The 14,755-nt window shown below is 37.9% G+C and overlaps 1 protein-coding gene across 1 annotated transcript in view; it reads left to right on the top strand.

Moving 5' to 3' along the window:
- Positions 1-14,755, top strand: part of B3GLCT (beta 3-glucosyltransferase) — a 95,179-nt gene that overhangs the window by 57,970 nt on the left and 22,454 nt on the right. Inside the window, exons 10-13 of the mRNA XM_069466956.1 lie at positions 1,164-1,283; positions 2,841-2,910; positions 9,582-9,695; positions 11,565-11,664. Of these exons, the coding sequence (XP_069323057.1) occupies positions 1,164-1,283; positions 2,841-2,910; positions 9,582-9,695; positions 11,565-11,664 (404 nt within the window). The remainder of the gene's footprint in view (positions 1-1,163; positions 1,284-2,840; positions 2,911-9,581; positions 9,696-11,564; positions 11,665-14,755) is intronic.

The raw sequence follows: 14,755 nt of genomic DNA, 5'->3' as shown, positions 1-14,755 counted from the left end.
TTTTAGGAGCTTCATTCTTTAGTTCTCTAAATTTTCATCCAGCTGTGTCTAATATGCTATATATCCTACAATATTTTTATATTAATTATTAATACTTTTTATTTCTAGACATTTTATTCAGTTATTTTTTAAATTTACTTTGTGTAATATTTTTAAAAATAATTTTGCTCACATTTTAAAGTTTTTTTTATAAAAATATATTAAGCATAGTAATTTTATAATTTGTGTTTGATAATTCCAATTTCTGAAGTCTTTGGGTCTGAGTAAATTATGTCTACTGACTCTTGCTCATCATCTCCTTTCTTTGTACTTTTCGTGATTTTTCTCTGAGTGCTCTTGTTCCTCTGGAAAATTCCTCTGAGGCCTGTGTGAAGGTTGTGGGTTACTGAGCTTCTGCCTGCTGCTGTGGGTGAAACTGAGTTGGGACCACTTGAAACGACTCTGTTTGGGGTGTTTTTGGACCTTAGAGGTGGCACAAATTAGGGAGGCCTGGCTTTGGTTGTAAAATCTCAGAGGAGGTTTGGAGATTATTTCTTCCCTCCATTTGGCTCCATGGTCCCGGGTGTATGTGGGGTTTGCTGTTGGCCACACCCCGCGGTGGCGTGGTCACAGGCTTCACTCTCCTCACTCCTCACAGGAACTCGCGTTGTGGGAGGTCACTGATGCCTGCCGGGCAAACTACCCCGGTGCCCTTCGCCCAGGGTCTCACTTTCACGGTTTTGTGCCAGTTTTGCAATACGTTTAAAAATGATTTTAAAGACATTTTATCCAACATTTTCAGATGTTTTCAACAAGTTGGCTGTTCAGGGTGTGTAGTTACCCCACTGCGGGAAAGCAGAGCGTAGATGGTATTCTCTCACATCTCTCTGTGCTGCTGTAGAAGGTGCTCTTCCCTAAACCGCTGATTGATGACCTTGGGAGTTTTTGGAGGTCGTAATATTGATTCATAGTTAATTGCTTACTGTTAACAAAAGACTAGATCCATCAACATGGAATTGCCACTTCTTAAGTAAAAAAAATCCTGTCGAATATTGACACATTGATATGGTCCGATTTAATGCTCTCTATAGAAGTTGTGTTCTGCTTTCCTTTAAGATATTTTGCCCTATCTTACACGTGCGGTGTTGCTGAGTTCTTCATTGCCCGTCTCCTGTCTTGGACAGATTGCCCTCTACATCTGGGACAAAGGCGGAGGGCCTGCCCTCACCCCGGTGCCTGAGTTCTGCACAGACGGCGGGGACTCCGACTGTGCTACCACATTCCGTTCCTTCCTGCCACTTTGTGTAAGTAACACAAGAAAAACTGCCCTGCACATCAAAGGAACATTTATGTGCTGTGTGTAATAAAATCAACCTTTGCCCTGTGCCCAGAGAACTATCCATCATGTCTTTAGTGACAACAACACCGTAAGTTAAGTGCCGTTGTTTGCCATCTCACGCATGAGAGGAGAGAGGCACAGAGGAGGTGAGCACTTGCTCAAGGATGCATGGCTGGAAGTGGGGAGCGAGGGTTCTGGCAGGTTCCCTCTCGCTCCAGTGCCTCTGTGAGGTCCTGTTCGCCCCAGCTCTGCAGAACCGGTGTGCCCGGTTATTTCTTTGGTTGATGGTATAGGATGTGTTGATTGGAATTTCTGTTCCATTTCCTGGAAAGGCAATTTCCAACATTTTCTGTGACACCCAAGCCTTCTCCATGAGCTCATTGCCTTTACTCTCTCAGCAGGGGACCCTGCCTTTGATCTCACCTGCGGCCATCTAGGACTTTCAGAATAAACTTACTGGTCATGGCGGACCCTTGGTCCAGTCCAGGATGAGCCCGAAGACCCTGAAACTCACTAGGTTATTAAGTTTTCATAAAGGAAAATACGTTCACCAACCTCAAATGTTTGTTATTCTCAAGTCGGTCACACAGAAGTTTGTGCGTGCTGTTTTAAAAGGCAACACAGTATAACATGGGGGAGAATCTGTAATGTGTGTGCATCTCCTACAGGGAAAATCAGTCTTTCTAGATGCAATGCTTGCTTGCTCTTTACTGTCTCTCCTGGTGTCTTGAGTGACATGACAAAGCTGTGGCTAGATGTCACTGTAAACCAGGCCCAAATGATGTGGGAGTTGTGATTGAATATTATTACAGGCCTGAGATAGGTAATAAAGGTATCAGGACACTCCCCGCCCCGCTCCCATGAAGGCCTTGCCTGTGTGTTGTCGACAAATCCCTCTGTGTGGCCCTTTCATCTGTGTGATCAGCCTGGGCTCCCGGAACACCCCACCCCACCGCCCAGGTGTTTGAAGTAACCCTACCTTTGGCGGAGCACTGAACATCCTTAGCCCAGACTTGGGTAACCAGTAAAGGGCCATAAAAATACTTTCAACGTTACAGTTAGGCTGGGCCCAGAAAAGGGAGTCATCTCTTATTTTGCACTGCAAGATGCCCCTACTTCCTTCTCTTTGTCAAGATCTTCACAGCTGGAGAAAGGAAAGGGAGTTAGCTAACATTTATTGGTCACTTACTGTGTGCTCAGTAAATATGTGTTAATAATAGCAGCCTCATGGTGGTTACTGCTCCCTTTTTGTAAGTGAGCAGACTGAAGTTCCGAGAGCTTAAGGACCTTGTTAAGGTGATGCGGTCTGCAGGGCGGAGCTGGAAGGCAGGTCCAGAGCTGGCTGACTTCAAAGGCTGTGTTTTCAGCTGAACTACAGTTCCTTTTCTTCCCTAAAACTTGTCCTGGAAATAGGCGTGGTATCCCTGACATGGGTTAATTTGAACTCTAGAGCATGTGAGATCTAATGTGGGTGTGAAGATAAGGCTGACTCATGTGTGCATATATTTTTCTTGTTTTTTAGGGAGAACCAGTGAAGAAGGAGAATATTTTTGTTGCAGTAAAAACATGCAAGAAATTTCATGGTGACAGAAGTATGTTTTAGGTTATTCATTTTTATTGAACTTTTAAAATCCAAACTGCCTTAAAAAAAATAAAAACCAGGTATAAACTCAAGAAAGAAATAATGACAAATGGGATGTTGCAGTGAGAGCCGTTCTGTATTCCTCATTGCACCACTGCAATCACTAAGGCCAATTAGGAAGCACAATTTGGTACGGAAACACGAGAGCTCATGGGGGATGCTGTTTACAGCAGTATTTTAAGTTGGAAATGGAAAAGCTCAGTTGTGGCAATCTTGGAGACACTGTGAATTAACAATCCGTTTTGTCAAACAGTGTCTATTATATCCATGCACAGTCTCTGAACTGTATAAAGAATATTAGAGCGGATTTCAAGGTAACAGAGTGCCAGCAAAGAATCTTTTCTTGAAGACTTGTTCCTTCTTTTTATATCTATTTCAAATGCACACATTGGAACTGTTTAATAAAGATATGTATTTGCTCACGAGTAGATACATTGGAGAAAAAGAAAAAGCTGCCTTAGAAACAGTGATCTCTTCTTAAGGAAATCCTGGCATGCGATGAATGTTGTTTTTATTCAAGTTTTTGGTGTCATTACAGAATTCTGCCAAGTTATGGTGATAATGTAAAAAAAAACAAAGACCGTCCTACATATAAATAGACATAATTTCTCTCTTTTTGTACCTTATTTCAAGCAGCGCTTTTCTGAAATTGAAAATTAGGCAGTCTTTTGCATATTCTAATTTTAGCACATATTTTAATTTTTTTCCATGAAAAGACTGTCGATTTCACCAAGGATGTGATATTTATGTAGGAGAGATTTCTAAACCAGCTGTCATTTTCATGGGATTGGAGCTATGGGGGGAAGTTCATTTATATATTTTATGTGATAATATGTATATAAATTATATTTTAAAGGGAACGATATTTTAAAAATAAAAGAATATTATAATATGGGATTAAAGTATTGTCTAAGACATCAACATCAATAAAAATCTAGTTATAATCTATAATATCTTAAAAGTACATTAACTATAAACCTTTATATTTGTCTAAAATAGTCATGTTAAATTCCAAATTCTATTAAATCATCCTAAATAAATATATGCATTTGTTATACAAGGAGTCCTAAAACACTATGAAGAATCAATATAGCAGTTAAAATAAATTTTTCATTTATCATAAATTTAACCTGAATTTAATATCATTTTGCTTTTTTCATGATCTGGAAGGGCTTTGTGAGATGATTTTGACAAATATCCTTTTTAAAAGGTGTCAGGGAAATTAACTGGACTGCATTTTATTTTATTTTATCTTCTTTTACAGCAAGCAGAAGTGTTTGAATTGATATAATTGATCTTGAAGCTGCCCTTGAAGTAGTGATTGCTTTCGTAATATTAATGTTCAGAATGGTGGCGGTGGTATTTTTTTCTTCTGAAACTGATTTTGCAAGTGATAATGAAGCCATAAAATTAGGGATACTCCTGTTGTATTTTTCATATCCTACAAAAATGAAGAAAAAATTTTTTTAATTTAAATTTAGTAATTTTGAGTAATCTTACCGCTTTCCTACTTTGCATAAGGTTGAGAGGTAATCTTTTTAGATATCTATGAAATGCTTTTATGTTTGAATTTTGAGTCAAAGGTCTTTATAAATTACGAAATCTTAAAAACCCCATTGGGAGCGTTATTAAAAACGAACTTCCTGAAGCCAGACGCATTGGTTTGCTGCTGTTAATTTGATTCTTGGGGTCATGAAAGCATGAAACCTAAAAGGTATCATGAAGCTTTCGCAGTTGGGTTTCTGTGGCAAACCATCTTTCAACTTGGATGTGTTTGTTTGAAAAGATAGTCTAAGGCTGCAGGATTTTAGGGCCCTGATGTCCATGTTGCATGATGGAAGTGAAGCTTGCTAGGCCATTGGGTTCTTCCTCTCTTTTTAGAGGTCAAGACTAGCCACCACTTGGCACAAAGAATTGTCCAGTAATCATATCAGTTACAATGACAACGCCACAATAACCGATTCTAACTACTAATCTTTTTTACATTTTCTGGTGTGTTTTTCACCTACATTCTGTCATCCAATTTCATGTTAACAGTTCCTTGTGATGTGATAATTATCGTTATTCACTTGATATTATAGAGATGATGTAGAGAAGTATGGAGTGATACACAACGGGCCTAATTTCTTGTAGCCTATTGAGCAGGGGAGCCAAGGACTCTGGTTTTCTGGCTCCTAACTCTCAGATTCCTTCCACCATGGCACAGCTATGCTGTAATCTCCTTGGATGTGTCACGAACCCAACACTTGATAAATGGTCTTTGATATTCATGTTGATGCCCTGCTATGCTCAAGGTCAGTTTTGACTTGGCCAGAAGCTGTGAAAGTGGCTTTTCATTTTCAGTAGCAATGGGGATGGCGAGGAATTGAAACCCGCACAGGATCTAAAATATAGCTGGAGCTGGGAATTTATTCTGGCACTCCTGCCTTAGCATACCACCGCTACAGTCTAGCAGAATACACAGCCTGGGGTGCTTTTTCACTTTTCTTTGCCTGTGCACTCTGTGGTAGAAATACTGGAAGTAACAAAGGCTAAATGATAGTGAAGAAAAACAACATGGGTAAGAAACTGTATTTATCTTCGGAAAATTGAGAGTGGGCTATACTGATACTTGTGGGCACACTGTCCCCAGGCACTAAGCAGAAGAGGACACTGGCGATGGCCCCCACTGCTGGTTTATTATAGTGTTGGTCACCTCCCATGATGAGGATGAGGGAGGGAACACGTTCCAATCAAGTTTCTAGTCACTGCAGTCATGGCAAGGGAAAATATACATTGAATTGATTTTTTATATTCTCATGGAAGAATTGATAATAAAACCAAGTTCTAAAATGAAAAAAATATTTTAAATATTGTTTTTTTTTTTTTGCCTAACAATGAAACGTCTATGTAATTGCCTTTGTCTGGATTCTGATTTAAATGAAACATAGCATTCTTAGGACATGATTAGCAACAATATATTCTGTTAGAAAAAATATATTCTATCTTTTGGTTCAAGAAAGTAATACATACTGACACCATTGAAACAGCAACACTGAGAGGCAAGCATTTAGTAGGGTATTAAAGAAACCGTAAGTATTCTATAAGGTGAGGAGTTGGGAATAGCATGTGAAATTATATTTAAGCAAGGAGATCTCTGGAGTTTTAATATTCAGGTTGATTACTTCCTCTTGGGTTATATGTTTTCCATGGTGTGATGTGAGCTGTCAGAAAACCTTAAGAATTTTCTTTGCATCATTTTGCCATGCGGTTCCTGTGCATGTCTCATGTACCTGGTGACAGCCACTGTCTTTGTTCATCAAACGGTGCCTTGTGGGACGCTCTTCTCCTGCAGTCTCCCTCTAATTAAAGAGGTTAAATTGCTGTGTGCTCAGTCTTTAGTTCCTTTTCACAGCTTCCTGAGCTCTTAAAAATTAGCACCTTATTCCTTTCAGATTTTTTTTTTTTAAAAACCTGTTTGCTATCTTTATTGCTGTGATCTTGTCTAGAAGAGGCGAATCTGAACAAATTGATTAAAAGGAGTGTTTGGTGGCTGGTGTTCTCTGATTAAAGAGGCTTACAGGTACTGCAGCACAGTCTGCTTACTTAAGAGATGAGGCTTGAATTAAAATGCAGCCAGATGGAAAGCCACACTCTAATCAGATGAGGTGATTAGATTAATTATTGAAGAGCGGAGGAGGGGGTCAGGTGTTGCCTGTTTTCAGTTCTTTCCCTGGCCATTGAATCGCAGATGTTCCAGATTGCCCTAGAATGTTATTTTAGATCATCCAGGAGGGATGCTTTTCTGTCTTAGAATCGGAGCACACTCTGTGTGTGTGTGTCCTGAGCCCTCTTCCCTAGAAGAGAAGTGCAATCGGGGTTTTATTTGTGGACGCTGACACACGAGGTCCATCTGCCAGTCAAAAGGAGCAGATTCCTTAAAATCAAAACAGCCATTCACATTTGATTGTGTTTGCGTTTTTTATAAAGTGTTCAAGCATCAAGTTCATTGTCATTTGTAATCTGAGACAATTTTGCAAGTCAATTTCCTGGTGGTAAAAATGTGTGTTCTGTCCTCATGGTGAGACACATCTCCTGCTTAGAGTTTAGAAAATTCTAAGGAAGATTTATGCCATCTGTGCAGCTGGGGGTTTTTTATAGTAAAATTTTTACTTTGTTCCAATTTTAAGTTCTCCGGTGGCAAACTTTCTGGAAAGAAGCATTCACTCTTATTTTATTATGTGATAAAAAGTATGCTTCTCCTTATTGAAAATGAGATACTATATCATGTAACTGTATTGAAATATTTTCTCAAAGTTTAATCTCTTTAGGAATGCAATGCCTCAATACAACATAAAATATTTTGTAAATAATAGAATGAATTCATTTTAGAATTTAAATAATGCTAATAAAATAGACCAATATTTTAAAAGTTTAACCTATTCAGAATCAACCCTGGTTGAAGATAAACCCTTAACCTCCTATTATAGAAGACTTAAGCTTGGCTTTAAAGTCTTTACAGCTAGTAGATAGGACAAAAGCATGGGTATTATATTAATGAGGGGAGAGATGATACAAAGTGCTAACTGCTTTGTGTATTATAGAATCATATTACTTTAAAATGGTTGGCCTATTTTTAAGTGATTAATAATGGTTGTACCCGTACCAGAGGATGAATTGCCATTATGAATAAAACCATCCTTTAAACTAGTTTCCAAAAATAGCCCTAGGCCTTTTATTGAAATTCCTATAAAATTTCAGTCGTCATTCAAGTATTTATTAAGCACCTACTATGGCCTAGGCACTTTCAGGTATTGGGGAATGAGTCATACACATAGTAATTCTTACCTTTAGTGTAAAATCTGTTTCACCTGTTTCAAATTAAACCTGAAAGGGTATAGCAATTGAAGAGCTAGCTCATACTTGATTTTAACTTCATTTAAGTCAACTAATTGAGAAGAAGCACCTGTGCTGTTTAACAAACCTATTAGAGCGAAAAGGACTGAAGGCCTAAGGGCTGAGGAATTGAAAGCAGCGTTTGCACAGCCTGCAGGACCCATGCTGGGGACTGAGGAAAGTTCTTAACCTTTCCTCGCAGCTGCTTCCAGCATTATGCAGTGGAGGACATTTAACCCAAGAGTGTGAACTTTTTGTGGCTGCAAACTGCAGGAAGCCCTTTCTGGGGTAAGTCCTCTTATTATATGCAAAGCAAACTGCTGCTGCAGTGCCTGGGTTGAGATTTTTGTTCTGCTGAAATCTGGAAGTAAAACAGATTGAGGTTTTTTAAAAATTTCTTTTTCTTTTCTTGTCTCCCAGCAGCCCTATCTATTATTTAGTGTGACTTTGACCATTTTGACATGGGGAAATACTCAGAACTATCTCCCTTTGTGTGGTTGCAGAAAAATTCTATTTTATTGTATGAAAATATTTAATGGGTAATTCGGTGATAATTGTAGCAAATGTCCAGAACTGATCATTGTTTTTCTTTCTTAAAAGCCAATGAATAATGAATTATAAAATGATGCACTTTTATATTTTATATATACGGGCTTTCTGAGGATTTTCTGATGTATGCAGCTAAACACTTAAATTTCACATTGCACTGTCAGCTTTTACATATAATTTGTTTTGATTTGGGCCTAGAAAAAGGGAAAGGTACATGATCTGATAAAGTCTCAAAAAGTTAAGTGAAAATTTGGTTCATCAGAGTTTAGATTCTTAACAGGGTGTAAATTCTAAATGTGGTCCTTCCTATTTAAAAATCAACAGAAACCTTTTAAAATTCAGAGATGCGTAGAGAGTAATTCTTTTTATAAAGTACAGAAGAAAATAATTACTTGGAGAGTTGCTCAGGTGAATTAAGTAGTGATCAGTCTGCGTGGCAGGTATGCAGACAGACCTACCTTTGAGCATCTAAACCTAAAATGCAGGAAACCAGGAAAGTTTTCTGCTATTTGTGTTTATTATGTTAAAACAATTTATCTGTTAATGATAGAGTTTTAAAGTCTGCAGTGGTTCTCAGCCTTATTTCTTGCACACTTTTCAAAAGTACAACATCATAATAGCAGCCGTCATGTGCAGTAGTTCTCAGTGGCGAGGTCATGTCCTTTGTAGGGATGGAGGGTCCTGTTAGAATCTCTGGGTGGGGACATGGCATAGTTTGCAAAGGTCTTCCCACACTCCTTTGTGTTACGAGGGATGAATTTATATATCAGCCAGAACCACAGTGAATGTTAACATCCTTAGAGGTATTTGTATTCCCCACCTGCCCAAAAACACGTTTCCAAATATCCACTTGTAGGTACGTTAAATGAAATAACCTATCGGGAAAAGAGAAAAATTAGCTAAAATTAATTTAAACACAACAGTGTAATCAAACTAGAAAACTTATTACTGTATGGAAGTAAGTGTATTTATCACCAGGAATGAGAAATACTTGACTGTGGAGGATATTGAAAGGTTTTAGTCGTGCTGTCCTCAGCAGTGTTGGCACTTCTCAGGGTTGAAAGCAAGCTCTGTCTTGGAATGCCTGAAGAACAAGTAATGTTTCTCTTCCTTTGCAGGTGATTGTGCTGCTGTTTTGAGTTTTCAAGGTTGCCTGTGTAACTGTGCCAGTGATTGTCACCTCTGTAATTTTTTCAGTACCCATCGTAAAGCAGACCTGGGAGGGCCAGGCAGGTCTCATCGAGTACTACAGTGACTATGCCGAAGGTTCCATCCCTACGGTGGATTTGGGAATTCCCAATACAGACAGAGGTGGGTCCTTGATTCTTACTACTCTCCTTATTAAAAATAGTAAATTAAGTTAGGATAAAAATGAAATATTTTATAAGTACTATAATTTTTGTTTCATGAAAGTTTTTTTTTCCTTCTTCCCCCACCCAACCTCTTTATCCACAGATACAGACTGGTTCTTTCAGATTAAGGGCTTTATAGTACAAACAGTTGCCCGTTTTTAGTAGGTTATGTGGCTACCATTGAGCACATGCAGTTACGTTAGCGTTTAATGGCAGATTTTTCGTACCTTCGTAATTCATCGCGGCCATAATGAGGCATCCAAAGTTAATTTATCCCACACATAGCTTTTATCCTCAAAAGCCTTATAGTCCAGTTTGCATTTTGTATGTATCTCTGAATAGCACCTAACCATATTCTATACTGGTTATAAGTAGAATGAGCTCTATTATATATGTTAAAATTTAATTAGTAAATTGTTGGAAGTATACCTGCTTTTCTCTTCAGATTGCAGGTTTTCTATTTAAAAACCTTTTTATTTCAAAAATGGAAGTGTAAATTTGGCCATTTCATCTTCAGATGTTCTTTGTTCATCTTAATTTTTATCCAGTGTTCCTGCCACATTTTTTCTTTAGTTTTTGGTTCTCCATAATATTTTATGAATAAAAAAATAAAAGTAGCGAGCTGATTATCTTGTTCTATACTTTATCTTGATTATTTTATGTTAGTGTCACTCATAATTCCTTGATTATTACAGTACCATGTAAAATCAGATATGTCATTCCTGTAGTTTTCAAGTCTACTAACAAGGTTAAGGATATTCCTGAGTGAGTCTGTTGCTGTTTGTTTCAGGAAAACTATTTTATTTTATTTTTATTTCAGCATATAGGAAAACTATTTTAGATGGAATTTTCTTTTTTTTCTTGTTAACCTCACTTTTTGAGACTTCAATTTAGATTGGCTTTAATAATTTATTTATTCATGCATTCCTTATTTGATTTCTTCATTTATTTCTAATCTGACCATATTGTTACCTATGTTTATATTCTATTTTATTCCAAAAGGAATTTGAGATGGCTTTGAAAAATATATATTATAACGGTTAAAAATAAAGAGATCAAGAATAAGGAAAATAAAGGTCAAATAGAATGGTTAGATATTAATTAATATTAGTTTGTTCTCCACTGAGTCACCAAATGATTAGCCAAATGAGGGACATGTTCCTATCTGTCAACTTGAGTTTTCTTCCCAAGCATTTGCATCTTACCTCAGTCCAGGCATTTACCATTAAACCATTATAATTTATCTGTTGGCATTTGAAGGGTGCCTGTTATTAATCAATGTATCTTTAGTGCATATCTTAGTACCTGCCACAGTGTCTGGCATGTTAGAAACTTAGTAGTAAATATTTACAAAATAAATGAAGATATAATCTTCTACTTTTGCACCATTGCTTGCCTGTGGTTGCAGAATTCTGATAGTTCCTTCAGAATAAGCATATCTAAGAAAAGCTGCCAGGCTTCTATAATTGCTGTGAGGCTTACAACTTTGTTTGTCTGGACTGAAGATACTGATTCTGTCTCTGCCTCAGCTTATCTGTGTGACCGTGTGTAATCCCCCCAGTCTCTCTAGGTCTCCATTTCCTCCTGTGTGAAATGAATGGCGTAGACGTCATGATCTGTAAAGTTCCTGCTGGTTCACTATGTCTATGAAAATTAGAAAAGGCTAATTTTTTTTTTAAATTTCAAATTAAGGTGCATGTTGTCTTCCAATCTCTTATTTACAGCACTTTAAAACTGAAAAAAAAAAAGAAAAAAAGAAGAAATTAAATGAATTCTATATATTGTAGAGAAAATAATGTATTTTAAGTTTTCTTCTTGCCTTTCCTAGGTCATTGTGGAAAGACATTTGCCATTTTGGAAAGATTTCTGAATCGTAGCCATGACAAAATAGCATGGTTAGTCATTGTGGATGATGACACATTGATAAGGTAAGGAGTCATTCTCATCCTAAATGGTTTTAAATTCTACATATATTTATATTTAAAAACTATGATGGGTACTTCTTCCAGCCAAAGTAGAGTACCAGGAATGGGATTTACCCTTCCATCTGAAACAACCTCCCAGAAGAACAAAAATACATGAAATACAGGTTGTTAAGATATCAGGCAGCAAGGGGCAGCGATCCCTGAGTGATGTGGTGCGAATGAGGTGAGCCTGTGGCTGCCCTAGCTGGCTGACCCAGGGAGGCCATGTCACTGCTGAGGGAACCAGCAGACTCTGAGTGGAGGGGAGGGAGCTGAGAGTCTCAGGAGACGTAGACTGGTAGAGTTTGCAGGCTGGAGTGCCAGAGAGAAGAGCTGCACTAAAGGAACTTTGGAGATCCATGGAAGGTCCCCCTAAGTATTCAGTGGAGTGTTGATTAGGGCATATGTGTGAGGAAAGGACCCGAGGCTGGGGCAGGAACTAACCAAAATGATGAGAGGGAATTGGGCCTGACACTCACACAGGGCTGGGTGTAGAGCCTGTTCCCACCAGCCAGGCTGGGAAACCTGTTATTCACAGGGTAATGGGTAAAGTGCGTAAAAGGGTCTTGCCTCAATAGTGGGGAATAGTTAACCCTGGACTAAGCCTAACAAATCTGAAAAACAAGACCCAAAAATATCAAAGTTTTTCCAACTAACAAGCCTGTAGCTGAGAAAAAATCTCAAGATTTGTAGAAATACAAGAATACTCAGCACCCAAGAAGGTAAAATTCCCAATGCCTGCCATCCAGTCAAAAGTTGCCAGACATGCAAAGCAGTAGAAAAATAATGAGGTGAAAAAAATCAGTTTATTGAAAATGTTCTAGAATTCATACAGTGGTAGAATTAGTAGTTATCAAACTGTTACTATTAAACAGTTATTATAACTCTGTTCCATATTTTCAAAAAAGAGACATGGAAGGTCTCTTAGTCTTAAGTCTGAAACCATGTGTATAGCGATGAAAACTACATTGTTGGAGGTGAAAAACCCACTGGATGGGATTAACAGCAAACTAGGCATTGCAGGAGAAAATATCATGAACTTGTTGTATATGTTATAGCTGTTCAAATAAAACACAGATGTAAAAAATAATTTTGGAAAATGAACAGAGCATCACTGAGCTTGTGGGACAATTTCAAGTGGCCTTGTATATATGCATTTGGAGTCCCCAAAGAGAAGGGATATGTAACAAATATTTAAAGAAATATTTTTCCAAATTTGAATGAAAACTATAAGCCTACAGCACCAAGTAGCTCAGTGAACGCCAGGCACAACTGTGAGCTCAAAAGCAGAACGCAGCCACCTCTAAGAGTGCAGTGATGATGTCATCTTTAGTAACATCTTGTCTAGCATTTATTGCATCTGTAACTACATCACTTGTGCTATCAATCTTTAGCACAGCTATTCCACCTGAAACTTTTGCCAGATATTCACTTACTTTTTCTTTTTTATTCGTAGTTACTAGCAATAATATCTAACTGCACAATGATGTCTTAAAAATGTGGTTTTTAGTTTGAGCCTTGTTACCTTTTCCTTTCAAGACTCTAACATCACCCTTGGTCACAATGAACTCTCTAGCTTGTCCTAAGTCATGAGGCTGAATAATTGCAAGATTTAGGCTCAGTCTTTTTTCTTCATGATTAACAATAGCCACATCTTCAAGTTGATCTTTCTATTATAACAGAAACCGGGAGCTTTGACTTGTGGAAGACCAACAAACATTTGGGGACATGAAAAATCTTAAATGTAAAATTCAAAAACTAAACAAAAAAAAATAGTGGAAAACAAAAGGGAAGAAATGAAGCCAGAATTTAATGGACTCAAGAAAGAAACAGAAGAAAATGACAAATTCATATCTGAAATTATGACTGAATTATAAAATATTAAAATGTAAACAAATTCAAATGAAAATTTAATAAGGGACATGGATGAAAATTAGAAAAGCAATCAAGAAAATGAAAATGGGATAAAGAAGTTAAAAGGGTTAGAAGAGTGGTTGAGATTAACGTGGCAAAGAAGTCCATTACATGTGTAACTGGAGTCACTGATCGAAGAAAATCAAAAGAACAGAAATAATATTTAAATTACCAGAAATAAAAGGAGACCATATTCTATATGTTGAAAGGGCTCAGTGAGTACCATGGGAAATAGACCTGAAATTACCAGCTTCTTCACATATCTTAGTAAAATGATTAGATTTTAAAGATAAAGTCGTCTGAATCTCCAGGCGCAATGATGAAATAACTAAAAAGCAAGAAAAGTAGATGAGCATCAGACTTCTCAAAATAATATAAAAAGCCTGGTAAGCAGTGGAGGAACATTTTTAACAAACTCAAAGAAATTATGAATCACAGATATATTTTTTGGTAGAGCCAAGCTGTTTTTGCTAATGTTTCCTCATTCAGTTTTATCTTCTTTTGAAGGTCATAATTCTTTTCTTTTACAATTTCAATGTCCTTGAACTATTTATTTTCTTTTTCCTGGTTCTGATTTTTATTGTATGTGTTCCAGTCTCAGCATAGCAATTTCACCCTGCCACCCTGTTCGTACTCAACAGATCTTATTCTTTTTCATGACTATGAGAAACCTCAGAATTCATTTTCTTTTGCGCCATTTCTGTCTCCTTTTGTCTGCAAAGGTTATTGGTCAGAATCCCATCTTATAACATTCTGGCATTCTGTTCTCGAGAAGGTTGCCTCTGGATGTCATTTTGCTCTTGTACTGCATTTAGGACGTCACAGCAGACACGGATGAAGAGATGCACAGGGTGGAGTACAGGGTGAGGGGCGCAGAGCTTCCACGCCCTCCCTGGGCGCCACCCTCCAGGAACCTCCTCACGGTCAGCTATGGGGAAGCTCCTTGTTTTGTGTTTAAATATGTAAAATATTAGCGTGCTTCCTGCAGCAGTCAGAGCTCTTCAGAGAGACAGGACCATGGGACGCACGTGGGATGGAGTTCAGTGGGGAGGGCTGGCTCACGTGAGGGTAAAGGTGAAGCTCCAGCAGGGGCCAACAGGCTGTCTGCAGGGTGGGGATGAGCAGAGGCAGGCGCGGGGCT

This window comes from Eulemur rufifrons, chromosome 4 (assembly GCF_041146395.1).
Source record: "Eulemur rufifrons isolate Redbay chromosome 4, OSU_ERuf_1, whole genome shotgun sequence".
Classification (NCBI taxonomy): domain Eukaryota; kingdom Metazoa; phylum Chordata; class Mammalia; order Primates; family Lemuridae; genus Eulemur; species Eulemur rufifrons.
Note: the sequence above shows the minus strand (reverse complement) of the source record. Positions and strands in the feature narration are given on the sequence as shown.